Source organism: Haplochromis burtoni, unplaced genomic scaffold (assembly GCF_018398535.1).
Source record: "Haplochromis burtoni strain Fernald_Lab_line unplaced genomic scaffold, NCSU_Asbu1 Contig_70, whole genome shotgun sequence".
In the NCBI taxonomy this organism is placed as follows: Eukaryota; Metazoa; Chordata; class Actinopteri; order Cichliformes; family Cichlidae; genus Haplochromis; species Haplochromis burtoni.
In genome coordinates this window covers 754396-770466 of record NW_024582431.1, presented here as the reverse complement: position 1 = coordinate 770466, position 16071 = coordinate 754396, and the positions used below count along the sequence as shown (strand labels likewise).

The following is a 16071-nucleotide window of genomic DNA, read 5'->3' as shown; positions in this document are numbered from 1 at the left end:
TCCTTCACAGATTTTTACATGAAGAGAGAACTGCTCGAATCCCCCGTCTCAGCCGTACAAGCAAACGAGTCCATTGCAAGGTATGTGCACGTGTCCGTGTGTGTTTTAAATGTGCAGTTGGTTGGGTGGGTGTGTGTGTGTGTGTGTATATATATGCATTTGTATCCCGCAGCAACCAACCTATTTTCCTGTCACAAAGCTGTCATCATTGGAATCCCTTTGAGGTTGTGCCTAAACAGCAGGTGCCCCCATGCGCCCTCATTTCCTACACACGCATACAGATTCTCTCTCGCTCGCTCACACACACAAACACACACACGCACACCATTTTCCAGTCTGTCTAAAGATAGAGCCAGCTCCCCAAAAGTCACCCCCACCTGTTGTCCTTCAGCTCCATTAACAAAGCCTCTGTTTCAGATCACTATCTCGTTTAGCTTCAAGCTCAGGGTTAGTCAAACTTAAATTTTTCCAGCATGTGTGATTCCTCATAACTTTAGAAGTAAAACACAGAGCTAGATTTTCATAGGTTTTAAAGATGAAAAGCCACATTTTTGCTTTTCTTGATGAGTATTTTCTTTCTGACCAACCTTGAACTTCACTGTGATGGAATACATCCTAGTTTCAAAAGCAAAACTCCACCTATTTAAGCAGGATGCACTGGGTTTATTGGTGTAGGTGTTATCCAAGGGTCTTGGTATGCATCCTACTCAGACATGGTGGTGTGCAGTCCTCCAGAAAACCAGCAGTGATGGTTTATAGCCCAGTAAAACATATCAGAGTTCATGAGGTAGAGGGAGAAACGCAAACACTGAAGTGTGAGAACGGACCGTGGCTGCAAATCTCACTTCATCTCATTATATGTTGTAACTAATGTCTTCTCCATGGTTGATTGGAGGACCAACAGCAGTACAGGCAACAGACTAGTTGTTCCACATGTTTTGGACGCTGCCCCCTGGTGACAGCAAACACCTACAACTTGTAGGTGATGGTCTATGAAGTTATGCATAGGCCCGACACACAGCTAGGCCAGTTTCCAAAGAGATGTAATTATTGGTGATCTGAAAGTTTGATCTGTTTTTTGTGCTTTAGAACAGTTTGGTTTGGGTTTCAGCTTTCAAACATGCATATGATAGAGGTGGTTAGATCATATGAAAGGTATGCTGTCACTTTTTAATTTTGAAAGTGCTTGTTTGAGCATTTTTTCAAACTCTACTCTTTAAGAATTAAGTTCTTAAATATCGTCCACTTCAGTAAATGTTATTCTGTTTAAACAGGGTGACATAAACAGTCAGCAAGCCAGATGTAATCCAGTATCGATATTCAGCTGATATATTGGTCTGTTCATACTTTGGTTATACATGATATACTCTCTGATCCAGCTGTGACAGGTTCAGGTGACAGAGGAAATTACAAAATGCATTTTCTGTAGACAGTAACCGGAAAAATCACCATATGGGATAAATGGTTGGTCAAAATAAATCACTGTATCTGTAAGATTCCCCTTTTCCTACATTCACTCTGTTTCAAGTTTTCAAATTTAGTCGTAGCTTTACACAATTGTAGTTTTCATCTATGAAATTAAGGGACAACATTGGTGTTCACATGTTCTTTATGATAGTTTAGACTTATTACACTGATCAACCAACTTTGATGTCCTGAAACAGTTTTTTAAAATCAATTTTCATTGATATGAACTCAAGTGCCCGGATCACAGAGGCCCTCAGGATCAGTGGATGATGTCTCCATAGTTTGGCGAACATTCAGTTTGCGACAATTTTCCTTTGGCATAAGATGGCATGTTGCCTTTACTCACTTTACCAAAATTTATGTGGGAGCAACTAATTATGACTCAGACAAATGTGACAACTTTGTTCAGTGCAGCATCCTCTCATACTCGTGTCATTCATTTTGTTCTCTTTTTTTCTTTCCCTTCCTACTTCAGCTGCATGCTCCAGTCCTCAACTCCCTCCTCGAGCTCTGGTGGCTTCAGGGAGCCGCTGCCTCCCCCAGAGCCTACAGTGGAAGCCAGCGGATCCACACAAAACGAGGAAGACCCATTGACACAAACCCAGGCCGCCAAACCTGCCAGATCTGACCCGGGCAAGGTGCCTAAATGGCTCAAACTTCCAGGTCAGGACAGAAAATAGAGCACACATACAAAGAGAAAGGATCTGTGTTTAAGTAACACTGTTTTGTTTTTGTTTTTTTTAATAAAGAAAAGACAATTACAGGTTACAAGGTACAATAACTGTTTCACGCATCTTCAACAGCACATGGAATCAACCCTTGATATCATGAAAGTGAGGTGCAGCCAAAAAGTTATCAGAAGAAGAAAAAAAAACATGGTTGATTTATTATTTCACCCCTTTAAGATCCTCTCCTCGTTCATCTATGGCCCGCTGTGCTGGACTGCTGTCATTTCACACGGACTTCAAATACATAAACATTCACATTAAAAATTTATGAGGAAAAGATTGAAAATTGATCTGAAATTAGTGAAAGAAACTCTGACATTCACAATCACGCCTCTCTCAAATCCCAGTAAGCATCAAACAAATACCAGTTTGAGTCCACTGCCTTCTTTTAGTCCTCGCTGTCGGTTTGAATAATTAAACTTCCAGTCCTGCACAAAGAAAACCTGTAGGCACAGCAGAACTGCACCAAACACGTTAGCTGCACAAGCTCCTCTAACACATTTAACTCAGAAAGAAGCATTGCCCCCCACCACCCCTTTTTTATTTAATGTTGAGAAAGAACAGAAGGCTTTGAGGCACACGATTCATGTCATGGTAAACACACACACACACACACACACACACACACACACAAACCACAAAACCACAGCTAATAGGACATGGCTTTTTGAAAGCTGAATTTGTGATGACTCAGAGGATCAGGATGCATGTAAGGATGATCCAATTAGTTCAGGATGGTCACCCCCTCCAGCCCATGAGACCACTACAGACACTCATCGTGCCCAGGGAGAGAGCCTGCTGCCGGGCCACATCACACAGCACGAGCCCCTGTGGTCTGTCCAGTCCCAGCGCCTCTCTGTTGTTCTACTGTGGTTGTCTCTGGTGGTCACCGTATTGATGTTTTTGTTTGGTACATGGCTCTCTTCTTCTCTGTCTTCATCTTGTTTGTGTTTCTGTTCATTTTATTTCTGGCTGATCTCCGTGTGTGTCCTTCCGCATCTCTGAAGAAAGTCGTGGCTGTTTTGTCTTTCATGAGGAAAGTTAAAAGAAAAAGTGGGGAGGCTGAATCAGGAATTATAGATTCCATGTGTGGACCACTACAGAGGACACACACACACACACACACACACACACACACACACACACACACACACACACACACACACACACACACACACACACACACAGAGCATATGAGGCTTGTTGGCATGTCTTCGTTAGTGTGTTCAGTAATGGGCAGAGTGTTTTGATGCTTTCCCGAGGATTCGGTATTAGAGCCAGCACACTTGTAGTGTTCAGCCTTCTGGCGTCTTTCTGGCCCTCGATTAAAGCCCGGCATCTTTTAAACTAAACTTCTTCTCCTTCCTGTTTCATGATGATCTGCCTTGTGTCGTGCTGACTGGATTTATTGCAGGTTTCATGCTGTGAAGGGTGTTTTGAAAAACAGCGCTGGGGTGGATGATACCAGGTTTGTTTTTAACTGGTTTTCATTGCATCCAGACTCGGTGTTTGTGTATTGATCTGGACAACAAAGCGTGTTTAACATATTCAGGATATGTTTTCCTTATCTGCCTTAATTCACTCTGTCATTAATCAGCACTTGAAGGCAGTCATCAACTTTCTGCGTGTGCATTTTAAAGGACAAGTTACAAACAGTTTACTCCTAAATATCTGTCTTATTGATGCTTGTTGGGTAAAGAAAAAGCTTTTGATGGTCTCTGTGTAACTTCAGATTCAAAATGAGACCGCGGTGAGGTATGTTGTAGGAGTGACAGATGAGTTCAAGGTGGGTGTGGGATCACATCGGGGATCTGTTCAGAGCCCCTTCTGTGTTTGCAGTGATGATTGGCAGGCTGACCGATGAGGCGGGAGTCTCTGTTGAATATTGTTTTTGCGGATGACGTCATGATCTGTAGTCAGAGGAGGCAGCAGGTGGAAGAGAGCCTATAAAGGTGGAGGTATGCACTGGAGAAGAGAGGAACGAAAGTTAGTCCAAGCAAGGCAGAACACGTGTGAAAATGAGAAGGAGGCAGGAGTAACAGTGTAGAGGTAGTGAACCTAACGGGTTCAAACACCTGGGTTCAGCCATTCAAAGCAACGGCCAATGCACAAAAGAAGTGAAGGGGAGAGTGCAGGCAGGATGGAGTGAATGGCAACGTTTAAAAATGACAGTGAGAGCAGCAGTGATGTAAGGTTGTGAGACAGTACCACTGATAAAAAGACAGGAGGCAGAGCTGAAAATGCTGAGCTTTGCATTGGGATTGATCAGAACAGACAGGATTAGAAATGAGTAGACATTTCTCAGCTCAGGGACAGCTCCAACTGAGGGTGAGGACGAAGTCAAGGATGGCCTCCGGCCCTGTGCTGCATTTTTTTTTTTTTTTTTTCGCCCCCTCTCGCCCCATTTTCCTGTCTCTCTTTACTATTTCACTATCCTATAAAGGCAAAAATGCCCCCCGAAAAATCTTAAAGATGTAGACACACAGTCTCAAGAAATATATATATTGAGCTGTAAACCAGCTGTTACTGCTGGCTCAAAAGATTTGCATGCATAGAAACACCACTTACTAACAAGATAAAATAACATGGTAAAAGAAAGGGACAAGGAGGAGGGGTAACTAAATGGGAGCTAAGAGAAATACTGTGTATATTTTTTTGTTGGCAGTGCGTTTAATTCCTGCTTTCCTTTTCTTCTACAGGTAAGAAGTAAAGCTTCTGCTGTGCTGAGGACCCACCATGACAGACTGATGCAACTTAAATGTTCGCTATGCTTCACTAGAGGCTCGGCTTTGTGACCTGCAGTGGATTTAATCCATCAGAGCTGAAGCCGGGGTTTTAAAATGGTTAAAATAAAGATTGAAATGATTGAATGCGTTAATTGTCAAGAAGATCGGTGTGTTTGATTCCTGCTGAGAGAAAAGTGTAGTGCAAAGTGAATAAAGATTGATGAACAAATGTGTCTGTTGTATTGAATTTGAATTATGCTAGCACTTAATCACATGGTGCCACATCTAGGTAAGTTTGATCAGGATCTGCAGTTAACATTTTCACCATCACCAGGGTAAAGGCTGAATATTATAATATTTCTCTTGTTTATTTATTCGTTGCTGTCTACTATTCATATTTTATTCCAGTAAAGTTGGTGTGGAGCACCCACAATTTTCTTGTGCATGTACAGTGACAAGGGTTGTTCTATTCTACAGTTTGGAAATGCCACGAAGTATTGGATTTTGGCATTCAGAGAAGCAGAATAAGGAGACAACATAGGTTTGTGTTGTCAGTGCACCATCTATCAAAGTTGCTACCCCCAAACACAACAAGAAAAACAGCTTTGATGATTCTCCATCTGCTTGCATTACACTGCAGCCCTCCTCACAGCAGGCTTAGCAGATAACAGGTGCTGTTTTAAAGGTGAAACGTCCCTGGAGGCTTAAAGACCTTTAGCAGGAAAAGCACAGGTGAGACAAATTTCATTAACGACCGCCCATTTTATGTAAGCGTCCCAGTGAGCTGCGCACTCCACAACCTGGATCACTTTAGTGGTTTAGCAGTCATTCTTAACTGTGTTTCTCCTGCTGAGGTAAACTGTTGAATGTGTCTAGGGAGGGAAAATTTGGGGCAGTTTCTGCAGTCAGAAAATCGATGGACTATTGAAACTTTCTCAGCACATGCCGTCAAGGGAAAGGAAGGACAACTATTTCACCTTGCAGAAGTTTAAACTGAATTTTAAGTATAATAAATATGTTTTCTTCTTTTTGGATGTTTGCAACATTTCTTAAAAGTTTGCAAACTCCTATCCATCCATCTTCTCCCACTTTTTAGGTTAAAGAGGGGCTGGAGCCTGCAGCTCTCATAGGGTAAGAGGCACAGTAGACCCTGGGAAAGGTAAGGAAACTTGCAGTAACCTTCCGTGCTCTGGTTGTAAATCCAGCATGAAGGACCAAGGACAGTGAGGAATGAGACCTTTTGGTCTTCTGCTTTCTGACTGGTTTACCCCCACTGCCATTTCTTCTGCCCCAAGCAACCTATCACCTTTTGCAACATATTTACCTTCAAAAATATCTTTCTTCAGTCCTCCTTCTCTCTTCCTCCTCGTCGTCTGCACTGCTGCAGGAAGCAGCGTATGACCACCCAACACAAAGCAGCGGCAGTCATCAAAGTGATGAGCAGGACAGCGCCTGTGTCCAAGCTGTGGTACTGGAACCAGTTCAGATTATGTGAAGCCAACCGCAAATGCCTAGCTCCACCATGTCGCATAACAAACTCCAACCAGAAGACTGCTGTATTCAGTGGCGTCACCGGCTGGTCGCGGTGCACCGCCGACAGACGCTGCATGCTGGTCTTGTAGCTGTGCATGGGAAACGTACAGGAAGTCACATGGCTGTTTCATTGTTAAACAAAAGTGCACTTTTAATGTGACGGAGCAGGGTCAAACACAGGAAATCAAAATTTAGTAACGGTCCAAGTGCATGGAGATCGGTCTTTGCACAGAAATGTACATAAAATACCTTTTTCACAGTATAATCACCCTTACCTCGGCTGGTTGACGATGGCATGCAGTGCTTCTGCCAGCTCCTCGGCTGTCACTTTGTTGAAGTCGAGGACGATGGCAGTGCCGAGGTGGCTCATACGGTTAAGATTATAAGACTGATCGCCAAACACCGGCAAGCCGACCAGAGGCACGCCGTGAAACACAGCTTCGTACAGACCGTTAGTGCCGCCATGAGTCACGAATGCTCGTGTCTTCGGGTGACCTGAGGGGGGGAAATAAACAAAACTGTAACTGTGAAAGAACCTAACAAATATTTTTGAAAATGTTGGAAAAAATAGGCCGTGTTAGGCTTTTCTTTTGAAATCACACTGAGCTAAATCAAGGTGAAAAGGTTCGCTTTGACTGAAGAAGTGCTTTGAAACTGAAATTCTAAGTTTTGCTATTTACATTTTTCTTAAAAATGTGTTTAGAAAACAAATGAATTATTTTGTTGTGGGCGTGTATCAAGAGGAAGAGGCGGGGCACAGACTGATGTTTGACAATTTATAAATTAGCAGTTTGGTTGAAGATGGCCACCACTTCCCAGGCTGACAGCAGCCAACAGGTAAACACTATTTCTGATTATTCTATGATGAAATATATTAACAGGTGAATGTTTGTACCATGTTAATATACATATGTTTAAAAATGTATTATGGCGTCTTTAATTTGCAACAAATGTGACACAGGAGCTGTCTATCATTAGTCTACGCCCTGTCCCTCTGGATACACGCCCACAACACAAAAGCAAGGTCACAAGTCTGAAACTTAAAAAAAATTTGATTAGAATTATTTTAATTCATTTCTTTTTAATAACATTTTTCATTCATTTTAAACAGCACAATAATTTCAGTTTCTAATCACCTTTTCAATTTAAAAAACAAAAACCCCCTTCCATACAATCCTATAATAACATAAATGAGTCACACCGAGCAGATCGTTCTGAGGGATCCAATCAGAAATCTTTATGTTTGGCGCAAGTGCAGGTGGAGCTTCACCACGGTGACGCCAAATCACCTGAAAGGAATGATATACTCATTGGTTCAAAGAACCAACAAACAGGTAAAGTTCTTGCACTCAAAGCACTTTACTGAGCTTTCCTCATTCATCCATTCGTACTAGCACTTTTTCAATGCTTAAATGCTTTAAATACATTCATTCTGCAATGGATGCAGTGATATGATAACCCATATTCTGTTTGCCTGTGAGTGCCCTGACCTTCTGAGGGATTCGTCCTAAGGCGGTGGCGATGACGTTGGTGCGCTCCATCGTCAGATTGGGTACCATGGAACCAAAAGAAACAACGACTACACCAGGATCACCTGAACTCTGCACAAAAGCCTCCAGGTCCTGTAAGGTGTGACATCATCATTACATCATCATTTAACTGTGTCATTTCAGAATACAAGTACTGTCAATGATCAGAGCTCACACCTCTGGCAGCTGATTGGCGGGTCTGCAGTTCAGACCACCCACGTGTTTGAAGTTGGGTGGGGTTGGCCGTGGCGTATCGATGTCCCAGAACGTCCTGATGAGCCACACGTCAGCCTTCCCCAGAGTCTCACACACACTGGTGGGAGTTCCTGTTTATACAGCAAATAAGGCGTATGACTTCAAAATAAAAGCTTGGATTAGTTTACTTTTATTCCTTATGCCTCATGAATTCAGACAGACGATGACATCAGTATGATTTCACCTCTGACCTTTAATCTCACTGTAGTATTTATCCATCGTCAGCTTCCAGCCCAGTTCGGTTAGCACTGATGACGCCACATATGTCACCAAGTTGATTAGTCTCTCCGTGAACGTCATGTGGTCGTTGTACAGCACAGGAGCTACCGGGACATAAGACGGCAGAAACACAGCGTGGCCACAGTGACGCTCAAAAACACTGCCTAAGCTCAAGCGTAGCGAGATGACGAGCGGCACGCCGAGCACATCAGCCACCAGGTCGCCACACATTACCAAGGAGTCAAGTAGGACGACGTCGAAAGCGGCATCCCGCAGAGTTGCCATCAACTGATCGTTCTTTAGAATCCCGTCACACTGCTGCCTCCCGAAGTCCAAGCTCCGCCCCATGAAGTTGATCAGCTTCATGGCCACTTGCAGCATTGAGGGGTCGTGCATGGAGAAGTGGATGAATTCCTCAATGGGGCTCAAATATTCCTCCTTGCTGTATGGCACCTGCAGGGAAAAAAACAAAACAAAACCCCCTGATCAAGTTATTGATTCTTGTTAAATATCAACACTTCACAGAGTTCTTTTGATTCCTCATAGGGATCTGATGGAAGACAACACACTGCTCAGCAGTATCAGTTATCGCCTAGTAAGGGTGTGTTGTGAGTTCAAAGACAAGCACAAACAAATAATGAAAACAGAAAAAAAAAAATAAGACTGAGGTCCTATATCAGGAGGCTTCCATGGTAGTGAACATTCACTGAAATATTAAATCAATATCAGATTATCAACATTATTTTAATTTATTCAATGCTGAAATCTGACATTTTTCATCACATTTTTACATTTAACATTGAACCAACAAGGAAATCAGGATTAAAACAGGACTTTGCAGGTATATCAATCAGTATCAAACCACTGCAAATTATTTAAACCTGTGGTAAAAAATATTACGCATCATGTAAAAAAAAAAGGATAAACATTATCTGTAAACCATTCTGTTACAATTTAACAGTTTTTAAACATTTTTAAGCATAAGGGTTTATCTAATATAAAAATGACAATGAAGATCTTTGCATCACTTAAGAAAAAAGTTTATTTTATAAAGACATTATTTTCTTTAAAATATTACTTTAAATTCCCTGTTTTTTGTTTACACCAGGATGGAGGTGGATATCTGGCGTCCTGCACCACCCAGCCAATCTGGAGCACTGCCTGGGCAAAGGAAAATTCAGAAACTCAATTTACCCCTACCTGCTGAGTTAGGCCATCTAAAATAAAAAAAATCAAAAGCACAAGAAAGAGAGGCTCATCTGAACTCAGATGATAGCCTCTAGCCAAAACTCTTTAGCAGGGAGAAAGTCGACACACTACTAGGCATATTATCATGAAAGGCAGACAGCCTTTAGAGAAGAAAAGAGAGACTGGCCCACGTGCTGTAGTGCTGGAGTGCCACAGTTTAACAGAAGGTACAAGGAACAAATTGCGGCATTACTTTGTTAACCTGTTCACTATATTCCAGGGTGATAAGAATTAACCAAAATATTGCAATGAAATGGCTTTCACCTCCTCTTATTGGATCTTCCAATGATGATCTGCTGCTGTATGTACATACAGCAGCAGATCATCATTAAGCAGTTTAACCAAACTGTCCACTGCATCCTAACTGTGAGGCAAAACCTCAGCATCAACAGGTTCAGTGGAGCAGGACTGACAGAAGCCTTTGAACTCTTGATGGAGGTCCCTTGCTTCTCTTGTCAGCTCTGTCACCATGATTATCAGTTTTTGTAAGGCACCATCTGTTGACAAGAATAAGAAAACTGAGAAATACTGGCTTGAGACGTTTAAGTAGTTCCATCTGCTAAAATTGCATACAAGTTTCTCTTGTTCACTTATGAATAACATCCTATGTAAAATGTCAAAATACAACATTTTAGGACTTTAAAAGTTGCCTCACAAAGTTTCTAGAATCTAAAAAGAGTCAAAATAAAAGAATAATTGAGAAAACTGAAGTTAGTGATTAATCTTAATTTGTGTTTTAGTGGTAAAAATTATAATGAAATTGTGATAAAACTCATTTTCAAATACCTTTGGGATAGATACAGTGGGATGCAAAAGTCTGGGCAACCTTGTTAATAGTCATTATTTTCCTGTATAAATCGTTGGTTGTTACAATAAAAAATGTCAGTTAAATATATCATATAGGAGACACACAGTGATATGAGAAGTGAAATGAAGTTTATTGGATTTACAGGAAGTGTGCAATAATTGTTTAAACAAAATCAGGCAGGTGCATAAATTTGGGCACCACAAAAAAAAAAAAAAAGAAGAAATGAAATCAATATTTAGTAGATCCGCCTTTTGCAGAAATTACAGCCTCTAAACACTTCCTCTAGGTTCCAATGAGAGTCTGGATTGTGGTTGAAGGTATTTTGGACCATTCCTCTTTACAAAACATCTCTAGTTCATTCAGGTTTGATGGCGTCCGAGCATAGACAGCTCTCTTTAACTCACACCACAGATTTTCAATAAAATTCAGGTCTGGGGACTGAGATGGCCGTTCCAGAACGTTGTACTTGTTCCTCTGCATGAATGCCTTAGTGGATTTTGAGCAGTGTTTCGGATCGTTGTCTTGTTGAAAGATCCAGCCCCAGCTGGCAAGCGCAGCTTCAGCTTTGTCACAGATTCCTGGACTATGGTCTCCAGAATCTGGTGATACTGACTGGAATCCATGTGTCCCTCAACTTTGACAAGATTCCCAGTCCCTGCACTGGCCACACAGCCCCACAGCAGGATGGAACCACCATATTTTACTGTAGGTAGCAGGTGTTTTTCTTGGAATGCTGTGTTCTTTTTCCTCCATGCATAACGCCCCTTTGTTATGACCAAATAACTCAATTTTAGTTTCATCAGTACACAGCACCTGATTCCAGAATGAAGCTGGCTTATCCAAATGTGCTTTAGCATACTTCAAGCAGCTCTGTTTGTGCTGTGGGCGGAGAAAAGGCTTCCTCTGCATCACTCTCGCATGCAGCATCTCCTTGTGTAAAGTGCGCCAAATGGTAGAACGATGCACAGTTACTCCATCTGCTGCAAGATGATGTTGTCGGTCTTTGGTGCTGGTCTGTGGGTTAACTCTGACTGTTCTCACCATTCGTCGCTTCTGTCTCTCCGAGATTTTTCTTGGTCTGCCACTTCGAGCCTTAACTTGAACTGAGCCTGTGGTCTTCCAGTTTCTCAGTATGTTCCTAACTGTGGAAACAGACGGCTTAAATCTCAGAGCAGCTTTCTGTATCCTTCCCCTAAACCATGATGGTGAACAATCTTTGTCTCCAGGTCATTTGAGAGTTGTTTTGAGACCCCCATGTTGCTACTCTTCAGGGAAAATTAAAAGAGTGAAATTTACAATTGACCCCCTTAAATGCTGTTTCTCATTACTGGATTCACCTGTGTATGTAGGTCAGGGGTCACTGAGCTTACCAAGCCAATTTGAGTTCCAATAATTATTTCTAAAGGTTTTGGAATCAACAAAATGACAATAGTGCCCAAATTTATGCACCTGCCTGATTTTGTTTAAACAATTATTGCACACTTTCTGTAAATCCAATAAACTTCATTTCACTTCTCAGATATCACTGTGTGTGTCTCCTATATGATATATTTAACTGACATTTTTTATTGTAACAACCAACGATTTATACAGGAAAATAATGACTATTAACAAGGTTGCCCAAACTTTTGCATCCCACTGTACCTTTGAAGACCATAAGACACCCAAAACAGCTGTTATATTAAAATATCATAACACCTATGCTGCTAATAATCACCATGGCTTATGAGAATTCTGACTGGTTCATACATTTGCCATGACTCATTGGGATCATTGTCCTCTTCATTGCAGCGTGGACTTTGGATGTCTCTCGAGGAGGATATAGGGGTCATGAAAGCTCCTCTGTAGTTATCCAGGAGCTAGGAACAATTTCTGTGTCACTAATACTGACCTGCATAATGCACCACTTCATGTTTTTTTGTTTTTTTAAGTTATCCTGTCTATGATAACTAGGGGGAAAAGAATAAATAATGAGTTCATTAACTGGCTTTAGAGCTTGATAAAATAAATAAATAAATAAATAAAAAAAAAGATTAATGTTTGACAAGGATGGCAATCAATGTTGTGCTGTCACGGCATAAAGGATATTTCCTAGTAAAGTTTTGGAGCTTTGTTACACCAAGCCTGCAGTTCAACCGCCACACTCGGTAGCATCCAATTCTGGGGGTACTGGAAGTAAGACTTGTTATAACAAAACCTTCAGAAAAGTATTAGCATGTTTCAGCAGTGCCATCTACAAATTGTACTCCTTAAGACAGGGTGCACTTTTCAGTTACTACCTTTCTGTATTGTTCTGAATGGCCTATCTGAGCCACAAGTGCATCATAATGCAGGTGCAGTAATCTGTGTCCTTTTTTCAGTTGTGACACCTTTACATGAAGCTTTTCTGAAAACCTTTTCACAGTTTGTTCTAAAAACAAGTGAAGCTTGTGCAAGAAATTTCATTTTCATAAGGAAATCCTGAGAGTTATCTAAAGGCCTAAAGAGTCCACCAGCTGTATCCAAACCAAAATGATGGTATTCCCCACCATCCATGTTTTATCCCTACCATCCATCTTTGGGTAATTCTGGGTGAAACACATGCAAGACTGCAGTCAGTGCCACTAAAGAGACTGAAAATGTTGAAGCACAGTATTTTAAACTTGTTATTAGGAACTCAGTAGTTGGAGCTTCAGCACCACCATCAGTATCAGTATGATGTGAATCAACAGCTGATGGACAGCAGTCGTGAGCTCTGTCCAGTGATACAGAAGTCTCACTGACTTCTAAACTCAGCTAATAGTCCCTGCCATTTCTTTTAACTGGTGGCTTGTGTGCAACTGAGTGACAAATGTCTGAAACCCCCGACTCCACGCCAGCATTGACCTAAGGTTGCACCTCGTTGACCAATGTAATTCCATTATGAGTGCTTTTAAAAACCAGTTAAAAACTTTTCTATTCAAACAAGCCTTTTGTTGATCTACGTATTTTATATTCTTTACATTATTTACATTTAACCTCTTACATTGTGTATAATGTCTATTGATTGTACTGTTTATTTTAATCTTTGTGTACAGTGCTTTGTGACTGCCTGTCTGTGAAAAGCGCTTAATAAATAAACTTTACTTACTTACTAGTAGTGTTGTGCAAGTTCAGACTTTTATAACAAAGGATATTTTAAGGACTTGTTTATCTTACTGTGCTTAACTGGAATCTGAGATAAGACAACGAAAAGATGTTAATAAAAAGAGGGAGAACATAAAATTCAAATACATACTAATTACTTACACATTATCCCCCGGACATTTCTCGCAAATTCCAATAAAATTTCACCTTCACAATTCCACCCCTATATTACAGTTAAAATACTCTAATTATCTGAGTGTTAGGTTTGTTTTAATGAAAGAGCCCTGAGAATTAATCTAAAGAACTGCTGCTTTATTTCAATCGTTCCACTACTAGTACTTGTGTCTAACAGCTGACCTGTCAGACGTGTAGAAGAATACACAAGTTTAAAGTTACCCATTGTCCAAGTATTACTAGCTTTTGCCTCTGAGCAGTGCTGTGTGTAACCTTCTCATTATTAAAGTCAAAGAAAATAATATGATAGACACCTGTGTGCAGCATCAATAAGTTTAAACTGTTTATTTAAAATCCTAAGAAACTAGCAGGGTTGGCTCTACATTTCAAGGCTGTTAATTACAACTATCGATAACACCGTGTAAATTACGGTACAAAGTGCGTAATTGTAAAATAATAAAAACGTAGTTAGAAAATAACATTTTGAAGCAACTTTATAGCCAGCCATTCTTTTTCGCTTATCCTCATCAGGGTCACGGGTGTGAGGCTGGAGCCATAGAGCCAGGGGTGGGCGGTACACCCTGGCTAACAACTTTATAGCATCATTGCTAATATAGCTAGCTAGCTTTATGGAAGGAAAATTCTGAAAATTATGACATGAAAATGTAATATTTTCTCAGATATTGTGTTGTCTAAGAAAAGCATACTTTTCTCCTTCTGTTTAAGCTAACTTGCCCTACTATTTTGTATGGGCTAATTTTAAAAATCAGTGTTATTCTAATGTCATTACTACTACATCGCCAGGTAGCTCTGACGTCACGTAAGAACTACTGCTTGTTATCTGGGTTTCCTCGGAAAATCTTAAACCGAGTAAGATCTGAAGCTCTGGATTGTGTCTTTCAGTTCTGAAGAGTTTATTTTGTTTTTCTGATCAATCTGAGTCTCTTTACTTTTCTTTCTGTTCTCCGTCAGACTACAAACACGCTGTATAACCGCCAGTGTTACCTTGAAAACCAGGAAGTTGAACTTGGCGGCGTCGCGGCTGTTGTTGTAGTTGACAGTAGGCGATGCATCGGGCACTAGGATGGTGACCGAGTGGTTTTTCTTCACCAGCTCTTCTATGATGGTCCGCATGTTCAACCAATGGCTGAACTCTCCCGGAAAAACCAGAGCATGGCCTCCGTGTACTGGAGCGACAGAATGAAGGAGCAGGAGGGAGAGGGGAAGAAGAAGAAGAGGATACGTGGGAACCTGCATCGTGTGTGAAACACAAAAAGATCCCCAGTGTGTGAGAAAAATCTAATGTCAGATTGCAGCTGCAGGTCTAGAGTGTAGTCTGCCTAGAGGTCAGCTACGAGTTAAGAGCTGCGCTCTGACTGGACGACAACACACTGTGATCTACAACTGTAAAACAAAAAGAGGGACATGCCAAGTCGTGTTTACTCTCACATTCCTTAAAGCAACAGTTATCTTAATCGAAGACCTAAAGGCTTCCTCTGAGCCCATGCCACCTGAAAACACAAAACACGTTTATATTCATAGTTCCACTCACATTTTCTCTGATTTCTCTGATGTTTATCAGTCAGTACTCAGTTCGGATAAAAATATTTACAGTAGGTGACTCTAACCAAAGCCTCAGAATTGCATTTCATATCTGACAGTCTGTGAAAATATAAATAACACCACTCAGAGTAACAGTGTTTGCTGAAAACCCTCTTCTGTGTGACCAACTGTCAGTAATATTTAGAATAGTGAGCAACACAGCACCCAGGAAAAACTCCAGTACTGAAGATTATTTTGAAAATCCATTATTTTTACAGGTTTCTTACTGAGAGCTTTATACCTGTGAGAATGTTCTAGTGGAATAAGAGAGCTTTATGGGAGCTTTATGGGCTTTATGCTTTAATGTGAGACTGTTTCTGTATAAAAATGTTAAATTTAGAGTTTTGATATGTATTCAGCATGAGGTTTATAACTGAAAGGTTCGGATATAAACAGATGGGTAGAAATCCTCAGGTAACCCCATCAACAACATTACTCAGTTTCATCAGAGTTTAGAACACATTTATGATAGATTACAGATTTATTAAAAGCACATTAGTTTTCCAAATAAGGGGAAGAACCAGTAGTGTAAAAAACACTGTCGCCAGCATAAAAATGTACATTACCTCAGTGTAATACCGATTATGTCAGTAACAAAAGAGATATAAGGATGGAGCCCTGTGGCACATTTTAGTGACTGAAAGAGAGCCAAACATTGGAGACTAAGTCCAACCAAA

General features: G+C 40.9%; 2 protein-coding genes across 2 annotated transcripts in view; one reads left to right on the top strand and one right to left on the bottom strand.

The window, feature by feature from the left end:
- The window catches only part of aspscr1 (ASPSCR1 tether for SLC2A4, UBX domain containing), a 22840-nt gene extending 16932 nt beyond the window's left edge, over window positions 1-5908 (top strand). Inside the window, exons 15-17 of the mRNA XM_005925066.3 lie at window positions 11-80; window positions 1943-2130; window positions 4895-5908. Of these exons, the coding sequence (XP_005925128.1) occupies window positions 11-80; window positions 1943-2130; window positions 4895-4905 (269 nt within the window). The 3' untranslated portion in view covers window positions 4906-5908. The remainder of the gene's footprint in view (window positions 1-10; window positions 81-1942; window positions 2131-4894) is intronic.
- LOC102309001 (UDP-glucuronosyltransferase 2A1) lies at window positions 2211-15223 on the bottom strand. The gene is made up of 8 exons (XM_042221587.1): window positions 14798-15223; window positions 8430-8910; window positions 8161-8309; window positions 7945-8076; window positions 7656-7743; window positions 6730-6949; window positions 6246-6543; window positions 2211-4160 (listed from the first exon to the last, which is right to left on the bottom strand). Exons 1-7 carry the CDS (start codon window positions 15047-15049, stop codon window positions 6264-6266), a joined length of 1602 nt encoding a protein of 533 aa, XP_042077521.1. The 5' UTR covers window positions 15050-15223; the 3' UTR covers window positions 2211-4160; window positions 6246-6263.
- Between the last annotated feature and the right edge of the window lie 848 nt (window positions 15224-16071).

Excerpts from the sequence above, each read along its gene's own strand:
- LOC102309001 (XM_042221587.1), bottom strand. The coding sequence starts at position 15,049 with ATGCAGGTTCCCACGTATCCTCTTCTTCTTCTTCCCCTCTCCCTCCTG. Across the intron at positions 8,911-14,797 it reads TCAACTTCCTGGTTTTCAAG|GTGCCATACAGCAAGGAGGA; the intron begins GTAACACTGGCG and ends TTTTCCCTGCAG. Across the intron at positions 6,950-7,655 it reads CCCTCAGAACGATCTGCTCG|GTCACCCGAAGACACGAGCA; the intron begins GTGTGACTCATT and ends TCCCCCCCTCAG.